General features: G+C 38.4%; 1 protein-coding gene across 4 annotated transcripts in view; it reads left to right on the top strand.

Moving 5' to 3' along the window:
- Window positions 1-23,517, top strand: part of LOC117401461 (paralemmin-1) — a 47,563-nt gene that overhangs the window by 20,080 nt on the left and 3,966 nt on the right. Inside the window, exons 3-8 of one of the 4 annotated variants that reach the window (XM_059014969.1) lie at window positions 2,554-2,634; window positions 11,316-11,446; window positions 13,622-13,736; window positions 14,079-14,100; window positions 15,610-15,675; window positions 18,245-18,376. In XM_059014969.1, the coding sequence (XP_058870952.1) occupies window positions 2,554-2,634; window positions 11,316-11,446; window positions 13,622-13,736; window positions 14,079-14,100; window positions 15,610-15,675; window positions 18,245-18,376 (547 nt within the window). The remainder of the gene's footprint in view (window positions 1-2,553; window positions 2,635-11,315; window positions 11,447-13,621; window positions 13,737-14,078; window positions 14,101-15,609; window positions 15,676-18,244; window positions 18,377-23,517) is intronic. The other 3 variants (XM_059014970.1, XM_059014971.1, XM_059014972.1) reach the window with 3 other exon arrangements.

Consider the following 23,517-nt stretch of genomic DNA (forward strand, 5'->3'; position numbering starts at 1 on the left):
ACTCAGTATTAATAACAGTAACAGACCCTCCCCACTCTCTATGTAAAGAAGTGTTTCCTACCCCATTCCTAACTTGAGCTGATCTTGATTTTTGTGCTGCTCTTAAAGGATTGACTAGGGTTAGGTTTGTCAAGCCCTTTGAGAATTTTAAAGACTTCAAACAAGGCCCCCCTAATTTTTCTTTCTTTTACGGTCTAAATAAATTAAATCTTCAGACTGTAACTTTTCCCTTTAAGCCCAGGGATTGGTCTCTCCAAGGCCACCATGTCCTTTTTGTATTGTGGGGACGTGAACTGAGCACAGTATTCTGCAGTCTTACCAGTGCATTGTACATACCCATCACAACCGCCTTTGATTTGTACTGTTTTGACTAACATCACAGAGAGACCTGCCTGTGGAGATCTGTCAGGATGGTGTGAGACTGAATCCCTGCTGGCAGAGTAGAGCCAGGGATAGGGTTACCAGCCTTTAATTAAAAAAGAGCTACAGGGGTTTGACAAAACAAACGGAAACACCTGCCATAACACTGTCAATTAACGTGACCATTCCTCAATGAATGGTCACAACATGTATTGTGGGGGAAAACCTATTCATTCTGGCTGAATCTTACTCTGTAGCTCAAGAAACACCTGGCTTTTTCTATCAGCTGACCCGAATGAGTGTCAGATCGTTTCAGGCCACTTTTATACATTTCTACAATCCTCCAACCCAGACCAAGAAGACCACTGGTATTGGTCTTGATTACAGAGGCTAGCTGATCAGGGCCTTGTCCTCCCCTCACTCTGCAATGTGATCTACAGGTTCGATGGCCTGTGTTAGAAGTAGAATGAAAAGGGCTTTAAAAAATGATCGTTCCCTGTGGTCTTTCATGTTATTTGGTTTTGTTGTTTTGTTTCTGTTTTTCAACTGATCATTAAAACTTATTTAAAAACAGTTTTAGCACAGCAGGCTTGAGTTCATTGTTGCTGTCAACACAAGGCAGTTGTGAGCAAGGGAACTCACACAGGTGTAGAAAACTAATCATCAAATTAGTGTCACTCTCTTGCCTTTAGCCTCATACTGGTGATGCAAAGAGCCCTTGTGGGATACTGTTGAAATGGTCTTCAGCGGCGAGGCTTGTGGCTGTGAACCTTGCTGAGCTTTATCTTTTTAGGAATAATTGATAATAAAATAGAAACAAGAGAAGAATTGGAAACCAAACACCATGAATGACGGAATAATCCATTTCAGCCCTGTCCTACCTTGAAAGGGGAAGTCTCATTGAAATTGTAATTCTGCTCCCTGGTTTACTATGTGAGGACATCCCTCTCATGTTCAGTTTGTGTGGAGGTGAGGCTGGGAAGCAAGCGTTACTTCCCTCAAGGGAATTGAAAAGATGAATAGATCTCTCTGGTTTGCAAGGTTCGCCTAGGCCTTATAGTCCCCTTGCAGGGAGACTGGAACGCTAGAAAAGAAAAAATAAATAATATGCAAAGAGGGCCAGGGGTCTCCCCCCGACTCTACGAGAGCCACCTCCGGGGAGTGGAGGCCGCATGGCTGGGCTCTGAGGCTGGGAACAAGCTTTGCTCTCCAGAGGGGAAGACTGGCACGGGTGAAACGGATATAGTGGACAGAGAACGGGAAAACAAAGGAGAGTTTGGATAGATCTGGCCTGGGGTCCCCTCTGGCTCGCAGAGAACCTTCCTGGTGTGGCTGGGCCTCTAAGGTTGGGAAGAGGAGCCCTAGCTCCTGCCCCCTGAACCACACACCAAAGTTACAATAACAACAAAGAAAAAAATAAAAGACCTTCATCAAATATTGAGCATTAATGCAGTAAGAAGAGGTAAGAAAATGGATTTGAAAACATTGGTTAGCACTTTTTTAATGTGGACCGGATATGAGGTAAAGGGCAAACACTTTAGCCTACTTAGTAATAGGATGTGAGAGCTTGAGAGATTGGAAGATAGTACTTTCCGGTCAACTGGTGGAATACTTTGATGAGCCATTCGATACAATGCTGATTACTGTAGCTGGTATGGAGACCACTTACAGGAAGGGTTATAGCAGGCAATCGATCAGTGGTAATGTCTGCAGTGTCAAAGTGCATAGCCAGTTTAATTTAACACGCCAGAACTAGTTTAATTTTGCTTGATTTGAAGGGCTGGTCAGGAGGGCTGAGGAAGGGGGTCAAGGCCAGTGTCTTAACCAGGGACTGGACAGTTAACCCAATGCTAGCCAATGTTCTTTTCTAAGTGAAAATGCATCTGCACCATGAAAGCAGTCTATAACGATATGGTAGAAGATTTTATTAACAACTTTTGTTTATGCATTATACAAATCAAAAGATCGAATTTTGCATGTGAGTGACATTTAATGTGTGATTTATAGTATTCACACATTGTCAAACAGTTTCTGTTTATAGGAAGAAAAAAAAAAAACATACAGTGTGTGAACCCGTCTGACGAACTTTCGAAGGTTTAAAACAATCTTCGAATCCCTGGCTAGCGAACGAACCTTCGAACCTTCGAACCTTCGGACACAGCCCTGCAATTTTCCCTCTTTTTCTTTTGCCAGGAGAAACGGAAGCGACAGGCGGAGATTGAGAACAAACGAAGACAACTGGAGGATGAGCGGAGACAGCTGCAGCATCTCAAGGTGAGAGGCTGTGATTGGAGGACAACAGAACCCCACCTCTGCAGAGATTATGTAGACTCTAGACCTGAGTGTCAGACAGGGGCCTGGGGGCCAAATTACGCTTTCAGTTTTATGGAGCCCTCCAAAAACTGAGACTAGATTTTTTTTAAAGTTCTTTAGCAAAAACAAAAGGGGAAAAATACTAAGTTCAGGAGCTTCTCTCCAGCTTTAGTTGCCTGCCATACAAATATGTAACACTCTAGATCAGCCAATGTGTCGTTATAAATGTAATATAGTTAAGAGGTGCTTTGGGTCAAGTTTCCTTTTGTATTGCTGGGATACACAGACAGAAATAAGTAATACCACATTTTTATTTGAATTTTAAGATACAGGAGATGCATGCCTGTTTGTTTCTGGCTTGCTTACAACCACTGAATTAAACCCAGCTGAGGAAAGAGCTTGCATTGAGGTATAAGGATGTCAGTTTAGTGGAGTACATGCTAACCTGTCGCCACCCTGCAAATAAATCACCCAAACAATAAGTAAAAATTAATAATGCCAAATGAAACAAGATCACTTGGGTTTTTTCTCCCGTAACTTGAATGAGACAGTGATTCTGTTCTATTTTTAATTCAAATTTAAAAAAAAAAAAAATTAATTTAACAGATTTCAAATCTTAATGACTTGTTGCAAAACATGTTTTGCAAATAATTGTTTGCTCTTAATTAATTAAATCAATTTACTCACTGTTGGCGTTTGGTTTGAATTAAAAATAAGGAGCTGCCTTTTTTTTTTTTACATTATCAATGAAACAGAATCATCGTCTCATTCAAGTTGCGGGAGATAAAACAAAAGTGATCTTGTTTCAAAATCAACGCTTTTCCAAGAGTTTAATTAAGAAACGGCGCTGGCTCTTTAAAGAGACGTCACGTGATCAAAAATAAAAACCGTAAACAAAGAGCCTTAAGTACGTCACACTTTCCTATACAGCTTCTCATCATTCATAGCACTGGCAGGGGGGGTGTGTGCTGTAAGCAGGGTTGACAACCTTGCAATTTAGTTCTTACTGACATACAGTCTTACAGTGGCCTTTTTTTTTACTCACACTGTATTATTTTATCTGAAACAATAACATAGCTTGTAAAATAGTTTTTATGTACTTACATTTCTTTAGATCTTATTTTCTTCTTATGGTTACACGGGCACATTTGCTGGTCTGTTTCTAGAAGGTTCATCTGAGAAAAAATGTGCTGTAATTCTGCAGTACTGTGTGGCAAAGCGAACATATTAATGACAAACTTGACAAGTGTAGGAGAACGTGTCTCTCCGCTAGGTATAGACAAGAACGCAATTTTGTGGCAATTTTCATCAGCCGTCAGATCCTGTCTAAGATCCGTCAAGCCAGTCACTTGTTAATGAATTCAATTTTTAGGCTATTCAGCATATTTCCAAGAACAATCTGTGGGAAAAGCATTGCAAGCTGGGTGATGTTTCCTGAACTCTCTGTGCTTTGGCTACTTGGTTGAAGAACGCATACTAATAACAGCACAGTAGTGTGAATTGTCATTCTTCTTTTGATATAATTCACTGCCATCACATAAGGTGTAGGTGTACGTCATTCGAGCTGATTGGGAAAGCCACAAAGCAATACAAAATATTCCATCCAAAATCATGGACATGTTTGTTATTTACGGGTTTGTGGACAGTGTTACAATGTACATTTACAGACGGCAATCGTAGCTGTAAGACCCTTTTCTTGGTGCTGCGGCTAACAGTCCTGTCACATGCAAATTTCATGTGTTGTAATTATTTTTTTATTTAACTGATTTACACCTATATGCCTGTGGCTTTGACAGGAGGGAGGGCTGTTTTAAAATGACTTGGTCATTAAATCCAGCAGAGAGCTAATTTACTGCATGGCCCCACGGTGTTAGATCCTTTACAGCGTGCTGTCTTTAAACTTTTAACAGAGTTACGAACGTCGTGGGAATGGAGATTGTTTGTAAGTCTGAAAATCAGTTTTCAATGGTTTTAATAACTGTGTACACCTGATATCTACAGCCTTAATCTGGAGACTCATAAAGGATGCAGCACAGTAATGCAATCCTCATATTGTTATGGTTTGAAAGGCTTTAAAACTGTACTGTATAACTGGAAAAAAGGCCAGATTTAAGATACCATTGTAGCAAAAACACCCAGTAAAACATCCAGTAAAACACGGGTTCACGTAGTGCTTGTTTTTATTTTATTTTAAACAAAATGCAGCTTGCTCAGTCAGCCTGCTTTGGCTTAAAGAAAACCTGCACTTTGTTTAAAACTAAAAGGTTTCTCGTAAAGTTGCCCGTATTTGTTTTGAAATCGGCCTCACCTCTGTCTGGATACATTTGTTGGTACAGTAACGCAGCTGTGTATCCTAGCTCTGATTGGTGCTCTGGGAGTACTCATCCTGGAAGGTGATTGGCTGATTGGTGGGGCAACCTTTATCTGACTGTTTGCGTTACATCAACGACCCCCGACCTGTGTGTCTTTAATAACTGTGTATTTACATAGTAGTTACTTAGTAAATGCATGTGTACTTACACACAATTACAATGTTATTATGCAGAGTTACAATGCACTTAATGTGTAATTTATTTGTATGATATAACTCTAATCCTGACCCTAAACCCAACCCTTACTCTAAACCTAACCATTTTCCAATTGTGCACTTATATATATCGTGCAAAAAGCTTTACACATTAAGTGCATTGTAACTATGCATAATAACATTGTAATTATGGGTAAGTACACATGTAATTACTATGTAACTAATATCTAAATGGCAGCGCTGATGGTGCCTCAGGTATCTTCACAGGGTGGTTGTAACGGGAGTTTCTCAGAGACTTGTTTATGTGCGTTTCTGTTTGCACAAGACATTTTGATTGACTGTATTGGAGCCCAAGTCATCAGCAGCCCAGGTTTAAAATGCAGCACTTGGCATTGCATTTATCTTTTGGGTTCTGTTTTCCCTGGGTGTGTGTGTCTGTGAGTGTATTTTTCCCTGGGTGTGTGTGTTTGTGAGTGTATTTTTACCTGTGTGTGTGTGTTTGTGAGTGTATTTTCCCTGGGTGTGTGTGTTTGTGAGTGTATTTTTACCTGTGTGTGTGTGTTTGTGAGTGTATTTTCCCTGTGTGTGTGTGTTTGTGAGTGTATTTTTACCTGGGTGTGTGTGTTTGTGAGTGTATTTTTCCCTATGTGTGTGTGTCTGAGTGTATTTTTACCTAGGTGTGTGTGTTTGTGAGTGTATTTTTACCTGGGTGTGTGTGTTTGTGAGTGTATTTTTCCCTGTGTGTGTGTGTCTGAGTGTATTTTTACCTAGGTGTGTGTGTTTGTGAGTGTATTTTTCCCAGTGTGTGTGTTTGTGAGTGTATTTTTACCTGGGTGTGTGTGTTTGTGAGTGTATTTTTACCTGTGTGTGTGTGTTTGTGAGTGTATTTTTCCCTGGGTGTGTGTGTTTGTGAGTGTATTTTTACCTGTGTGTGTGTGTTTGTGAGTGTATTTTTCCCTGGGTGTGTGTGTTTGTGAGTGTATTTTTCCCTGGGTGTGTGTGTTTGTGAGTGTATTTTTACCTGGGTGTGTGTGTTTGTGAGTGTATTTTTCCCTGTGTGTGTGTGTGTCTGAGTGTATTTTTACCTAGGTGTGTGTGTTTGTGAGTGTATTTTTACCTGGGTGTGTGTGTTTGTGAGTGTATTTTTACCTGGGTGTGTGTGTTTGTGAGTGTATTTTTCCCTGTGTGTGTGTGTGTCTGAGTGTATTTTTACCTAGGTGTGTGTGTTTGTGAGTGTATTTTTACCTGGGTGTGTGTGTTTGTGAGTGTATTTTTACCTGGGTGTGTGTGTTTGTGAGTGTATTTTTCCGTGGGTGTGTGTGTTTGTGTGTGTATTTATCCCCGGGTGTGTGTGTCTGCCTCTTTGTCTGGCTGCCAAAGTCTCTGCTATCCTCTCCAAGGACTCATAGAGACAGAGAGAGGTTTGCTGTCTCTGAGGGATGCTGTATGAAAAACAAAAGCTTCAAACAATAACAGTTGGTAGACTGTAGTTATCGAGATTACCGGTTTTTTTATGTGTGTTCATTTCCCAGTTTTCCTGATAAATAATGCAGCTCACCAACTTGTATTTGCTGTAATTCTAGCTGTCTGAATGTGTAAAGCTAGTGAACCTGTATCAGACTACAGTGTGTCATACAGACTGCCTTATAGTGCACTAAACACATTACAGCAGAAACGCAAAGTTACAAACATATAGAATGGAGGATTTGCATAAGAGTGAAATGTCTAAAGAGGTCTGAATCCTGTATTATTTTCGCTGCTTTGGTGTATGTGTACTGTAATATGAAATGTCTAAAGCTCTGAATCGTATCGTTTTAACTGCTTTGGGGTATGTGTGTTGTAATATGAAAAGGTCTGAATCTTCAACACGCTGAATAATAATAGGAACTGGTATAGTCTGATCCTCATCTCCTTTCCAGTAGCCAAGAGGCAGAAATTAATATTTTTTACATTGAATGAGGTAAATTCTGGGTGAAAATTGATTACAAAATGACCTATAGCTTTTGTTAAAAACAGGATAGGTTTCTTCTAAGGAGGAAGCCATTGATGGTTGGATAAATGATCATACAGGGAAGTAATAAAGCGAGCGGGTTTGATAGCGAGGAGGGAGAGGGAGAGAGAGCAATGGGATCTGTGCTAATGGCTGCAATGTTTGCAGAGTTACAGTAACAGTAATGACAGCCTCGCTGCACAGCACTTCTCTAGATCTGAGGGTATTAGTGGCTGGATTGTATGCCAGTTACGAGCAATATAAATCTGACATTCAATATGTCTGAGAGCCATCAGACTTCATTCAGCGTCTTGGTTTCTATAATAAAGATTATTGTAGATGACATACTGAACTCATGAAAGAAAGCATTGGAAAGACAAATACAGCACCAGTAGCTGAAACCCTTACTGTAAGGCTACTGGGATGGAAATAAGACTCCCATTGCATAGCAATTTACCACATTCCTGGTTTTACTATGAGTTTAATAAGACACACCACAGCTTGTTATCTACACACAGTGGCTAATCAAGCTTGTTGTAAAACCTGGAATAGGTGGAGTGAAACAGGAGTCTTATTTCCATCCCCGGGCTTCCCCAGTATAAAGACCACCTCACAAAAGGCCACTTTTTTCCCTGCTCCAATTGACAGCTGTGTAAAGTCACCTTCTGTCTTAAGGCCACCATCAGCAATCCAAAGCATATCACGCCACAGTTAAACTAGCTCTCTAACAAGACTGACGTGGTGAGAGGCTCTCCATAGCTGAAGGAAAGACTAGTGGATTAGCCCGCTGTACCCTCTTCATCCAAAGGGAACCTAGCTTTACTGCATTACCAGCATCACACTTTCTGAATGTTCAGTGGACGCTGCCTGTTGCCAATCACATTATCCAAGACTGCTTTTAGAGACCCTGGATTGCAGCCAGAAAGCCACTTTGAGTCTATCAGTCAAACTCTCTAATGTAAGTTTATTCAATAACAGCAATAACTGCAATTGCAGACCTGGAAGGCGGTTTTATAACCTAGATCTGCTGCATCAACCCCAAGGTGCCGTAACTAACACTTCAGAATGGGGAAAAAACACACAAAAGCATTTAATATGGAAGAGCACAGCACACATTAGAACAGTTTTAGATTCTCTATGATATAGATACTAAGACATGGACCCTTTTAAAATACTGTGTACAAAGATAGGTGCTCATCGCCTCTGAAGACCAAAGTGTGTCTGGATCAACAGCTTTTATAACTGAAGTGTCGCCACCATTACTGGCAGTTAAATGCTTCTTAGATATTAAAAGCATGTTTAATTAGTCATTATTAGTCGAACACTAACTGGAATTAAATTGAATTGTAGAATATTAAAATGATCATCTATTTGTGAGAATCTTTCTGTCTATCAGAGCACACGTTTCATCTGCCAAGACACATCACAGAGAAACCCCGTTCATGACATCAACCACACAATACTGTGTTTCCTTCACCTGCTTTAAAAACCCATGCACCTCCCAGAATGCACTTCAACTATACAGTGTATTCAAAACAGTGACCTCGCAATCGGCAACTGCCCTACAAGTTTAGCACTAAGTGTAATAAAGCACTGGTAAGCATTGTATTGTAAGCATTGTAAAGCACAGGCAGGTATGCTAAAGCATATTCTAAAACATGGCAAGGCGTTGAGAACTAAATTGCATGGGAAACTGCAAAATGAATGTGCAAATTTATTGTGGTAAAATGTTATAAGGATTCTCAGCCACTTAATGGTAAACCTTTTCTCTCTTTTAAATGAAAATGACAATGAACAGAAAAAAACAGTTCCACCACAGTTTAGATCAGACTTCTTCCATGACTTGTAATGGCAGCCACTGTAATAGCACAGTGGAATGGACCAGAATGGTTTTTATCAAACAGGAAATCCACCATGTATGTTGATAGACTTTTTCTTAGAAGAAAAGCACAGCTGTCCATCATGATTTCTACACACTGAAGTAATAAAATCAACGCAGAGAAGAGAGGGACCTCCACAAGGGATAATACAGTGTGAACGCAACTGGTTTCACTCAATACAACTGAAGGGCCAGTGTACAGCTGAAATCAATTAAGGGGAAAAGTTTCACATTTTTGTTAACACAGGGGAGTTTTGGGGAATGCAGCCCTTATTCCTGTGAATTATTGAAAAAATGTTTTTTTGTTGTTGTTGTTTTTTTAACTCTGTTCATTAAATAAAGCTGGATATTGGTAGACAGCTGTTTGGTTCCTTAGCAACAGCCAATAATGTTTTTGTTAATTACCATGAACTTCCATTTATTTATATGTGTTACTGATTTTTACAGAACCATTCCAGGATGTATAAAAAGTAATAGAGCTCTTTAACATTTCTTACTGGCATGTTTCTCATATCAAGTGTGTTGCGGGGGGGAAGGGTTAATGGCTGCACTCTGGTGTGCCAGATGTACTTAGAGAGAACTTGGTTGAGGCCACAGGAATGCTTTCGATTTTTTTTAAAAAATCACCAGGATGTAGTAACTAAAACAAACATTCATTAAAACTAAAAAGCTGGCTGTAGCAAAGAAATAAAATTTTTGACCGGTTTATGACAGTGCTTTGGTCTTCTTGTGTTAGTTTTGTTGCATGTTTAATGTCTAAAGAAAACCACTTGTCCTTGAATTCTTTTCCAACCCAACAACAGCCTTCAATGGGATATTTCTTCTTCATTGTGTTGCTCAATGAGCCATATACAAGAGCCAGCTGTTTGAACGGCCTGTTTCAGAGAGAAGAGTGACAATGAATAGTTTATTAATTATTAATTAATAATAAGTGGTATGTAAAACCTAGATGTCATTAGGTAAGCAAGTGAGGAGTTAATATCATAGTATTATTATTATTATTATTATTTATTTCTTATCCAGGGCGACTTACAATCGTAAGCAAATACATTTCAAGTATCACAGTACAAGTGATAATACAATTAAGAGCAAGATAAATACAATGACTTTGGTTCAAGCAAGTACAAGTGTGACAAAATACAATTCAATAATACAGCAGATAACAGTGTCAGTGATAGTTACATCAGGATATGATTAAATACAAAATACTACAGATTAAACACTTGGCAGATTACAGTACTCTGAAGTACAGGATTAAATGCAGTAAAATAGGGGGCAGATAAGAGCAAGTAAAGTATAGTGAAATGACTGATTAACAGCATGTGGAATAACTTGTGTTTTCAAGATACATTTAACATTGTGTTACATACAGACCTCCATATATCCCCACAATCTGATACTGCCAATAACGTCTGCTGAATAATGATTATGCAAAGTTTCATCTCAATTGGATAAAGGATATAGGGAAAAATTTAGACCTAGAGATGGACAGACAGACACCCCCATACAGTATATACCTAGGCTCTAGCGTTCTCAATAACGTCTGCTCAATAATGTTAATAGCAAGTTTCATCCCAGTTGGATATTGTGTTCTCCAGACATACAGAAGTATTGTGTCTACACTGTGATGCCCGCAGGGAGTTTAGTGCACTGGACAGGGTGGTGCTGCTGTTGTGTGGTCTTGAGAAGGAGTGATGCTGGCAGGGGGCCTTGACTAGCTGGCAGCTGCCCCACAGCTCCGCTTTGTAAATACCCCATGGTGTCAGGCGTGCATTAGCTACTTGACTGCTGCTCGACCGAGTGGAAAGTTATCAGCCACAGCCCTTCTGTTGTGCTGTGGCCTTGGAGCGCAGGAGAAAAACAACCCAGCGTTCAAGAAGACAACATAAATACAAAGATTTTCAAAAAGTCTCGACCCTTAAGAGTGCTAACCATTCTAAAGGTCTACCATAGTAAAAGCATAGAAAAGTGTAATAAAGCACAGCGAAAGCATAGGTAAGCATTGTAAAGCACAGGAAGGTATGATAAAGCATACACATGGTAAAATGCATAGTATAACCATGGGGACAATGGAAAAATCCATTTCCCTAGTTTTTTATCACTGGTCCCCCTTTCATTTTGATGAGTATCAAATACGAGTTAAGAAAATGGATCTTAAAGTGAGTTTCTGAACCCTTGCCTAGCACAGCTTTTGTGGTGATCTGTTTTTTTGCGTGCTGCTGTGTAACAGTGCTCTCTGCTCTCAGTCGAAGGCTCTACGGGAGCGATGGCTGCTGGACGGAGCGCCCTCTGCTGCCTCGGAGGAAGATGAAGCCATGAAGAAACAACTGCAAGAGGACGAGGCCAAGACCAAGGGACTGGAGGAGACCATTCAGAGGTAAGGGAGGGGCGGGACTGGGGAAGACCATTGACAGGTGAATGGGGGGGAAGCGGTGAGATCATTCTCAGTTCAGGGGGAAACTGGCACAGGTAGAAGTGTTGGGCTTAGAAAGATGATTAGCTGGTGAAAGTAAAGGACTGGGTAAGACCATTCAAGGGGAAATCCGTTCATATGCTGTGTTTAAAAAGTCATCTGCGTTGATGTACAGCTATGGCCAAAAGTTTTGCATCACCCTATAGAATGTTCCTTTATAAAGTCGAATGAAACCTGCTGAATAATGTTACATTAACATATTGAATTACATACCACTTTGTAGTTTTCCACATACTGACAAAAATTGAAAAATATGACATTTATATACAGTATATATATATATATATATATATATATATATATATATATATATATATATATATATATATATATTATGTCTTAATTCTAAAATTTTAGGTGATGCAAAACTTTTGGCCATAGCTGTACATTTACTGCATTATCAAGTCCATATCAGCACTGATGGCTTTCTTAACCCATGACTGGTGGTTTCAGGAGTTCCTACTATCCAGTCAAATCATGTGACAATGTGACCCATTCACCTCCTTCAGCCCCACCTACTCCACATATATACATAGATAGAGTAGGTGGGGCTGGCAGAGTAGAAAGGTCGCATTAGCACATGATTTGAATGGAATGAGGAAGGCTGTTCAGTGCTGATTCTCAGACAAGCTCAAAGCAGCCCAGTAACTATTGGAGAAAGACCCAAAACGATTCAGGGACTATAAAAAGGCAAGTGGCATTTAAAGCTTCTTGCCATTCGGTTTGATTAATTGTAGGTGGTATAAGTCAAAGCCACTTTGAACATGTAGATTTGTTGTTGCTGTTGTTGCCAGGGTCTCAGTGGGATGGCTCAGGGTTTCATACTGTCTGCATACAGAAGCAATGAAGCAGACAGTCTGTACACCCGGGAGCCAAGCCTACAATCCTCCACATAATACAGCAGCCTTCCCCAAGTAAGACTGATGGCCCTGCCTTCATTTGCATTTCGCTGACATCAGACCATGGCACATTTCCTGGATTCCTCTTCCCCTGGGGTTGGCAGGGATACAGGCAGCACAGACACAAAGACCCATTAAACCGAGCCCCAGTCCTGGCATCACTGGCAGTGCCCTCTGGAGCAGGATTGATAGACGAAGTCTCGTTTACACTGGCCTGACCTGTGTCAGGAAATTACTCTGCTGGGACCTCCATTCTACCTCTATCTCTCAACTGCATCCCAACATAGAAAACATGAAAACATATTTTAATAAACATTTTTTGAATTTAAAATCCTAGAAAATGGATTGTGCAACCAATAATCAACAGCAATAAACACATCCAATCCTTGCCACAAATTGCCCCACTGTTCTGTTTTAAATGTGCCAAAATATGCTTTATCAGATGACCGTTATCAGTATTTTTTTCAAGTGTATAAATAATCAATACAAATTATTGATAATAATACAATAAGTCATAATATCTTTAAAATGTGTTGTAACTAAAATGTAGGTAAAGACTGTCCAATGCAATAAAGAAAAAACATTTGCAACCTAAACAGAAAAACCTGAGCTACAGGTGAGTTTATTGGAACGGATTAAAAAATAGACTGAAAAATAAAAAACAGAAAAAAGACATGGAAGGGTAGTATTAGGTAACCACACTGTAAAATGAAATGCTGGGGCAACACATGAAAAGTTCAATGGATGGTAACAATAGAGAAATAAGGCCTGTACAAACAAAACAAACATAAATGCAATATAACTCAAAAATATAAAGTTGGCGACTGAGCTAAAAAAAACACAAGCACAGTCTAGAAAACCCTGTTTGCAACACATTTCTACACCTTACTGCTACGTTAGCAATGCTTCAGGTTAAGGTAACACACAAGCAGACATAAAGAACCAAAACAGTTAATAGTTCTGGAATAACCCTGATTTGGTTCAAAGACATTATAAACCAGATGTTTGTGCTAAAAAATGTTAGGAAAAACTAAATCGCTACAAATTAATCAATCTATTGTCCATACTGATTAATCGATTTAAAAATGTTCATACATAATACATATATGTAAGGGAACACGTACAAATAAATCCATGTTTGAGACAAATGGTTGTAATGTTTTCTCTGTTTGTGAGGTAGTCTGGAGCAGGAGTTGGAGGAGCTTGAGACCGGTGTGTCAGCCACTTCCACCAAAGAGAGCCTGTCTGAGGCGGCAAACGAGGAGAGCGGGCAGACGGGAGATCACACTGAGAAAGTGAGGAGGAAATCTTTACCAGTAATCACTGTGTTACAGGCAGGCAGACCGACAGGGAATTGGATCAAGAAGCGCTGTTTTCTCAAGGCGTTTCTTCAGTTCAGTTTTTACGATTGGGGGGGTTGAGTTATGAATGAATAAGGATTATGTGTGCAGCTTGTTTTTTTTTAATATATTTTCTTGTCTGCTTATATGAAAAGCTTGTGATTCGTATAATGTGATTTGAGATGCTGTGTGCGCCTTTGTGGGGGAATGAAACTGGGACAGATTGTTATAGCAAAACCCAATAAATAAAATATTATAACAATTATAACATTAGACTTTTTCTTCCTTTTCTTCTAGACTCCTTCCGGCTCAGCCAAAGGTAAGTTTGTCAAAGTGAGTTTTAGTAAACAAACTGTGTTTGATTAAAGAGATCAGATGGGCCAACGGTACAGTTATTCTGTTATAAAACATATTAAAGAAGGTTTAATTAGTTTAATTAATTTATATATATATATATATATATATATATATATATATATATATATATATATATATATATATATATATATATATGTTTACATTTTCTACAGAAAAGCATATATATATATATATATATATATATATATATATAAACATTTTTACAGACAAAAAACATAATTTATTGGCCAATATTTACCCACATAATGACTTTTGAAAATTAAAATGACTGTAAATGGACATAGTTTAGGTGTCTGTATCTTACCATTTTTACAATGTAATTTACCTAATTTTTTTAAAGGACTGTTTTTTGTCCTAGATTAAATAATACTTTGAAAAATTAGATAAGGACTCCTACAGTGACTTCTAAAAACAGCCCCAAATAAAACATTCCTGAAAACAGTCTCAAAGATTTGTTAATGAGACTCACAGTATAGAACTAAAATATCTTCAACACAACAGACAGTGATAATGTTGCTAAGAAATTTTAAGTTAGCACAGCTTTAGCAGAAAAAATATTTTCAAGAAATCAAATTTCGTGAAACTGTTCCATACAGTGTTTTTTGCAGTATCTTGATCCAGGATTTAGCTCGTTCAAACATCACTCTCTAGGTATTTTTCATTCGTTGTCAGTCAGCTGTAGTTTGTTATTTATGCAGCAGGTGGCACCAGTGTATATACCTATCATAACTGTATGTGTTTGATAATAAAGCATAGTAGCGTCTGATCTGAATTACTGCAAGACCAGCTGCTGCTGCTCGTGAATTATTCACACAACCAGGCTGGCATTGTCTACCCACATGAATAGAGGGCAAAGCTATACCCGCCTACCCACTGTAATGGGGCGCGGGGTCAAACCAACCCACAGAGAAACATGACCGACAAAAAAATGACTTTTTAGCAACAAACTCCCTTATGTAAGACTTATTTGAAAATATAAATGCATACTGCTCTTTTTGCATTTCACAAAATCATTAAAAAGTAGAATAAAAAGCAGTGTGTTGCTTTTTGATGTCAAGTACAGCGCTCCCTCGATACTTCATCATTCCATAACTCACAAAGTTCTATATTTTACTGTATAAGGACCCTTCACTGTTTTCAGCTTTTCATGTTTTTTTACATAATTAAAGAGAGTGCATTGTATTCATAAGGCATTTGTAAAGCTGTCACTACATTAATTATCTATGATGCCTTTTTAAAATTCTAACCTCCTTAAAATAATAATAAATTAGACCGCAGTATATTTCAGCAATGTTATTGCTCTGAAATACTCATCTGTACAATTAAGTCTTCTAGAACCTCAGAATATCACCCATTTCCTTTACCCACACTGGGTCACAAACACTTTCTGTCTCTCTCTTTCTCTTGCGCACTCTCTCCCTCCTTCTTTCTCATCCTTGCCCATTCCTAGAGGTCAGAGTTCACAGCAGCCCTCGTCTGGACAAGTCCGGAGGGGACTCTGATCTGATGAGAGCAGGTGAGTCTCACTGTGCCTGCAGCTCTATAGTTCTGTTTGAGAAATCAAAGCAAAAATATTGAACTCTGGTTAAACCAGGAGCCAACATGTGTCAAAAAACATCTTTTTGTTACGTTCCGTAAGGCTGCTCAGGCCATCAAAGCTCATCCTTTCCTTGCGCATCATTGGGCCTTACTAAAGGTATCTAATTTAATACGACAGAATCTGGTTGTTTTTTAAATGGTCCCAGTGTTTTTGGATCCTACTAGGCCGTTCCAGGCATGTAGAGCTTCATACTTTCGGTTCTGAACTTTTACTCAATTTATGAACTCTCGTCGTACTGTCTGCGCTAACCCTTGAAGCTAACTTTGAGATTATTTAGCATCTCCATTTATCTGCTAGGTTAATGGCCTCACTGGAAGGGATACAACAATACAGTTATATGTAATCACATGTTCTTCAGCTTTTTAAGCTCTGTCATTTTTTGTCTTTCAATGTTTACATCCTTGAAACAGGGTCCCGATTTGGCTCTGATCATCTGATCATCAGGGCGTGCTTTTAAAACGTTACAGAAACTCAACTTAAAGAACAATTTGCTCTTTAGTTATACGTACTATATATTTAAAAAGGGTTCTACCAAAAGTATAATTTTTGCTTTGGAAGTTGGAAAACCAGTACAAGATTAGGCACAGCTATGGCCAAAAGTTTTGCATCACCTAGAATTTTAGGATTGAGACATAATTTAGAAGAAAATAACTATATGAACATAATTTAGATCTTTTAATTAACATCATGTAATCAAAGAAACTACAAAATGATATTGCAAAAGTCTACAGGTAGCCATAATAGTAGTGCAGTATTTCATGTTAGATTTCAAATGTCAATTTTTTTCATTTTTGTCAGTTTTTCCTTAAGTATATGGGAAACTACAAAGCGGTATGTAATTCAATATGTTAACATAACATTATTCAGCAGGTTTCATTCCACTTTATGAAGCAAAATGTGTTCATTCTATAGGGGGATGCAGAACGTTTGGCCATAGCTGTATACACTACCGCTACCTCAGTTGAATTGTGATGTCCTGAAACCATCTCTCCAGTGCAATAGCCACGCCTTGTAGTCGTGTGCCATGACAGCCAGCAGATACTGAATCTCGATTGCAATGGAAGCGTCTGGGCCCTTCGGTGTGCATATGGTGTGGCTCCGATCTTTGATTATAGTGTAACGAGACAAATAACCTTTTTTGTTGTGTGTCTGAAGTGACCCATGACGAGTAGTATGATACAATAATGAACATGACTAACCCAAGACTCTTCAAGAACCTCAATGCGTCCATTCAGAACCAACAATGACATGCTTTATTTAGAGTTCAAGTATGTGAACTTCACATTATACAGCTTGTCTGCCGAAGGCATGTTGCCCTGGTAGGCCAGTAGTTTAGTATGGAATGTATGGAAAGCCTATGGAATCCATCCTAAAGGAGGACTGTATATCCTCTGAATCTGGCTGTGTGTTTGTAATCATCATGTATTACTGTTTCTGCCCTCATGGATATATGTTTGATACAGTCACCAGTATATTTGACTTGTCTCTGAGCAAGCCTGAGCAAGGTGAAATTTCTACAGCCTGTTTAAAAATAAGCGCTAGGTGTGTGCAACAGTAAATTACTCCCCCCTGAATCAGTGATTTTTGCAATGGAAAACCTCAAACAAAATCTCTGTTTCAAGTGGAAGGGGATTACAGCTGCACACCCCAAGTGCATCCCTAGTGGTGATTTTGATACTGGCCTCATTAAAGAAATTCCTTAGTTCATCTTTTTCACAGTCTCATCCCATCCACACACCAAATCAAACATTACTGCATGCCTATATTACCAAACGTATTGTTTGTCGTGTTGCGTCTAATGTGTTGTATTCCTTGTTAAATGTCTTATGCTCTATTTGTCCATGTATCTGAAATAACCACCTGTCTCTTTTGTCTCCCTTGTTCATGTTTGCTGTGTTATACGTCATAGCCATTTCCTTGACTCACTTTTGTATGTACAGTGTACTGTTCATGCATATCAAGCATGTGGGGTGAAGAACTTTTCAACTCACCCCCGCATTCCTATACTTACAGTGTGCTGTTGCCGTGGCAGCAGTGTGCTGTTGCCATGGCAGCATGTTTCTAGAAAGTAAGTTTGCTTCTGTACTGGCAATTTATTCTATACAACTTACTGTTATATTAGCAGTTTTCTGTTGCTATACCAGAAGCTCTGTGCCACTTACCCTTTCCCCTTGTGGAAAAATGGAAAAAAGACCCATTGCATCTCAGTTTCACCTAGTCTAGGTTTTAAAAGTCTATTATGCTTGGTGTAACAGCCAAAAATGAATCAGACAGCTGCTGTGAATTTCAGCATTCATAAATAAAATAGAAAGTATGCTGTACATACAACTGTACCAGTTTAAGAAACATTCCTAGTTGGGTTGACATTTTGAATGATCGGTTGATCAATTATCGTTCCAACCCAACATGAAAGATTTCACTTGGAAAAGCATTACATCTGGCCAAGTATAGACGATAACAGGAGTCTCTTCTCATTGATATCCAGCCATGTACTCGGTGGAGATAACCATTGAGAAGGACAGAGTGACTGGGGAAACGAAAGTGCTGTCCACTAACACACTACTGCCCAAAAACCTCGCGCACCAGGGGGTCAAAGTCTATGAGGATGACCTGAAAGGTGACTTTAATATAAATTATTATAAAAAAAACACTTTTCCGATGAGTGGAAAAATCCAAAAAGAACTATATATGACCTTAAAGATGGTATCATTTCTTATTATGTTCTACATGAATTCCTGCTGATTGGAAGCATTCAAATTGAATTTTGAATCAGCCACTTCTCATAAAATGTGACGCAAAATGCAATGCATGAGTAAAGCAGGGTGACTAACAAACAATGTGGAGCTTTCTGCATTGAGATTGCGCAACATATCCCCTTTAACACCTGGGGTGGTATATCGTAAAAAAAAAAAAGTTTTACCTCTTAAAGGGAAAGTCAGTCTGCATTTGCAGAAAACATTTACAGCCAAAATATAAAGGGGAAGTTGTTGTGTTATTCAGGTAGGAAAAAGTAGGGTGAAAAGATAATGCACTTTTAGGTGTTATTGTTGACCTTTCTTCTTTAACTCTTAAAGCGGAAAGTCAAATCAATTCCAATGTACAAATCAGAAAATGTAAGAAATGAAGTCAATGAAGTCAAGTAAATGTTTCAGCTAGTGCGTTCATCTGTGTAACTGACTCACATCACATCAAGGCAGGAGATTTTTGTTCTGTAGTTCATGGTGTCTGAATTCACAGCCGTATTTCCACAAGCTTGCTATAGCAAACAAGCCGGCTGCTACATTAATGGAGTCTCCAACACTTTCTGCACTCCGGTAATGCAGAATGGGTAACACTTTACATTGTGTCTCTAATTACTGTGTATTTACATAGTAGTAGTAAATGCATGTGCACTTACACATAATTACAATGTTGTTATGCATAGTTACAATGTACTTAACATGTACATTATATATGCAACCCTAATCCTAAAACTCTACAACTAACCCTAACCCCCGAACCCTAAATCTAAACTTAACCCTACCTTGTGTACTTTCATATAGTGTGCAAAAAGATTTACATGTTAAGTACATTGTAACTATGCATAATAACATTGTAATTATGTGTAAGTACACATGTATTTACTAAGTAACTACTATGTAAATACACAGCAATTAGATACACTTAATATAACACAGGATTAATCTCTGTATGGAAGATGTATTTAAATTGCATTAAATCTCTTTTGAACTAATTTTTGTCAAACAGATATTCGTAGCTTACCCCACTCACGAGCACCTATAATAACTAAATAAGTAAGAATGAACATAAAAAATAAACAAAGTGCTACTTACAGTAATTTAATCATTATTAAACTAAAGCTGTACAAAAAGTAACATCTCTGCCCTCTGAAACATTTTCTGTAAAAAAGTAACGACCGGTTTGAGAGCTGTAAACCCTCCATAACTACGAAAAAACAGTGGTAAATGTAGAAACACTAAAAACAAACGTTTCGACTAGAAGTCTTTTTCGATGTCTTGGTCTGCTTTGGGCCTTGTTTTCAAAGCCAGCCCTCTGCGCAGAGCAATAGCAGCAGTGTGTAGAAAGTCACAAAGGGCCTTGCAAGCGAGCGTGTGGAAGTACTGCTTCAGACACAACAGAGAGCAATACTAACCATGAGCTTGTATGAAGTGGCTGCCTGAATGGCTGGTCACCCGGCTACACAGACCCCAGCTCCCTTCTCAGCATGCTGCCTCACACAGGCTACCTGGGAGGACTCCATCACCAGAGACAGCCAGGAGGTTCTCTCTCCTGGGATAAATTACACCCTCTCACTCACGGGTGAGAGCAGCAGCCGCAGATGAACTGAATCCATTGGCGCAAGTACTGAACAAATGTGTAGCAGTGATTATTGGAGAAGTCAACAGGTTTGTGGTGAAAATGTGTGCAGTTATATAGAAGGGCACAGCGCAGTTATATAGACGGGCACAGCACAGTTATATAGACGGGCACAGCGCAGTTATATAGACGGGCACATCTCAGTTATATAGACGGCACAGCGCAGTTATATAGACGGGCACAGCGTACCCCAGGCATGCCAACATGTCAGAATAACCAGGCTCCCTGTGTGTTGCACTGTGGAGTAACGCATGAAGAAAGCATTCTGAAGGACACGTTGCATGGCAAAGCACAGACAGTCAGCCTTGGTTTGTAATACCTTAGTAAAATACTAGGAGTAGCCGGTAAAAACAGGGCTTAATTACCATCGAATTTACCATAGCAATATATTGCCCGGTTTTACAACCTGAATAGTTGGTTGATGTTTTTTTTGTTTTGTTTTGTATTTGATATAAATGCAGGGCCCCCTAGTTTGGTCACTGTTGTTACAGCTGTAAGTCCTATATTTCCCTCATTCATCTTCAGTGCTTCATGCTTTTATGAAGTGTAGATCAGATAGTGAAATAAAGACAGAGCACTGTTTTGCTGGTAAAAAAAAAAAAAAAAAAAAAAATGCCTGGAATGTTAATTTGTCAATTTTTCTTTTTTAACAAAAACAAAAAATACTTTGTACTGCAGCATGTCGCTTAATAACTCTATCTGAAGATTTAGAAAGAATGAGCTGAAAAGTGCAAAACTAGTGACCCTAATCAAATTCAGCCCTGGAATCTTCAACTCCAAAGTAGTAAAACAGTAAAGATCCAGTCCCTCAGAAAGCTGTCTTTATTTTAACACGGCTGTTTGAATCCATACGGAAATTCCTGCAACTGCTTCTGTGCTTGTGATCAGCGATTTCACAGAGACCATGAATTAACAATGCTATCTTTTAAACAGCAAGATTTAATTCAAAGTACGTTGATTTGGATGTAGCAATTTACAGTGAAAAGGTCCTCTTATAAACATCTCTAGGGTTTGCTGAGAGTAAATGCATGAATTTAATTGAAAATTGGTTTTGTTGACTATATATATATATGGTATATAGACAGATCTATAGATATTTAAATACATTTTAATTACAATAAAATGCCTTTGAGAATGTTTATTTTAAAAATACATTTTTTAAATTATTTTGGGATATGGGTTAGTTTATAATTAGGGCTTCTGATTTTTGTTTTTTATTCATTTCATTTTTCTGTGCTTATTTTTATATGTTATATGTAAATGGGTTTTTTCGGGGCTTTCGCTTTTTATATAAGTATCTTTTTTTCTGTTACAATATGTATAGTAACTCGACAGTACTTGCACACTTAAGTTGTACCTTCTTTCCTTTGCTGTCTTCCACAACGAAGTCCTTATGGTCATGTGTTTAGGCATTTTATTTTACATTTCATTACAATTTGCAATTCTGTTTTCAATTCTACGAGCGTGTAAATACTATGTACTGTAATATAGCTTTAAATCTCATGAGCAAGAACATCTTGTTTTAAATCTCGCAAGCATGTCACAATCCTCCAATAGAAATGTAGGCATTTGCTGCCACTCAGTATTTTCCAGTGTTCAGAAGCCCTATTTATAATGTATCAGACTATATATAAGACTGTAATTTTGAATATATTTAATAATATGTCACTGTACAAAATAAATATATTTTATTGAAATGTACATGTATTTAATAACATTTTTACACATGAGGTGCTACATTATTATTATTATTATTATTATTATTATTATTATTATCATTCATTCCTTAGCCGATGCCCTTATCCAGGGCGACTTACAATTGTTACAAGATATCACATTATTTTTACATACAATTACCCATTTATACAGTTGGGTTTTTACTAGAGCAATCTAGGTAAAGTACCTTGCTCAAGGTACAGGAGCAGTGTCCCCCACCTGGGATTGAACCCACAACCCTCCGGTCAAGAGTCCAGAGCCCTAACCGTTACCAGTATATTGTACTGTATATGTGATCTGATATAAAAAAAAATCTTATAAAAAATCTTATACAAATGTGGTCTTTTAATACTGTTTTATAATATCCCTGCTAATTTATCATGAGGCTAATTTTTATATATCATATATTGTAAAATATTAAAAACATTTTAATTACAACAAAATTGGCTTTCCATAATATAAATTATACATTAAAAATATAAATACCTGGATTTAAGATTATTATACATTTATAATCCATAGTTGAATATATTGGGCCTCATTTAAGAAAGGGCGCTCAACATGGTGCACCATAATTGCAATTGGTATGCACGCTCATGATTTCTGTATTTACTATTGCTATTTTATTCATTATCACGTGAAATAGGGGGAATATTATGGTATGGCGCACACTGATTTTATCGTGCCACACTATGGTAATCAGAATGAATATGTGATGTGTGTGGAGGCTGTGTGGTCCAGTGGTTAAAGAAAAGGGCTTGTAACCAGGAGGTCCCCGGTTCAAATCCCACCTCAGCAACTGACTCATTGTGTGACCCTGAGCAAGTCACTTCACCTCCTTGTGCTCCGTCTTTCAGGTGAGACGTAATTTTAAGTGACTCTGCAGCTGATGCATAGTTCACACACACTAGTCTCTGTAACTCGCCTTGGATAAAGGCGTCTGCTAAATAAACAAATAATAATGATGATGTATTTAAATGAGGCACCCCACTCTGAATAACGAGATGAGCTTTAGTCACACTGTATTTACTTAAGGGCGATAATCTAGTGTGAGAGACAGTTAGTTAGTTTGGAGACCAGGCTTTCACCACTGATAGGTGCACTATTTCAACCTGTTTTTCTGGGCTGAAATCTATCTGGCATCATGGAGGCATTACTTGCATTAAACTTTTCATATAGAGCCGTGAAAATATATAGCTTGAATAAACTTGAATGAATGTTATAAATTTATTTTATAGTTTATTACATTGGTACAAATAATAGAGTGGTTAAATAAAGCACTGTCCCAAACAAGGGATTATAATTGAAAACATCCTCCTCTACTGGAATCTCTAACTCCTCAGCGTGCAGTTTTAGTTTGCGTCTCCTCTGCCTGTCCCCTGAGGAGGGCTGCGTCTGTTGAGCGCTCATTTTCGGTCAATGTAAGGCACCTCCACCTTCACAATAAGCTACTCACCAAAAGATACACCTGGACTGCTGGGGCTTTTTACAGCACGGTGGTCACGGGTAAGTCTCTGGCATTGTCGTGCACATTAAATTATCACTCACAATATGGTATGTATATGAACCAAATACTGTGTATGTAAATGAATGTGTTCTCTGTTAGTTAATGGGACAGTAAATCTAGATGTATGGTACGCGTTCGACTCGCTGCTTGATGTGCAC

This window comes from Acipenser ruthenus, chromosome 49 (genome assembly GCF_902713425.1).
Source record: "Acipenser ruthenus chromosome 49, fAciRut3.2 maternal haplotype, whole genome shotgun sequence".
Taxonomy (NCBI): domain Eukaryota; kingdom Metazoa; phylum Chordata; class Actinopteri; order Acipenseriformes; family Acipenseridae; genus Acipenser; species Acipenser ruthenus.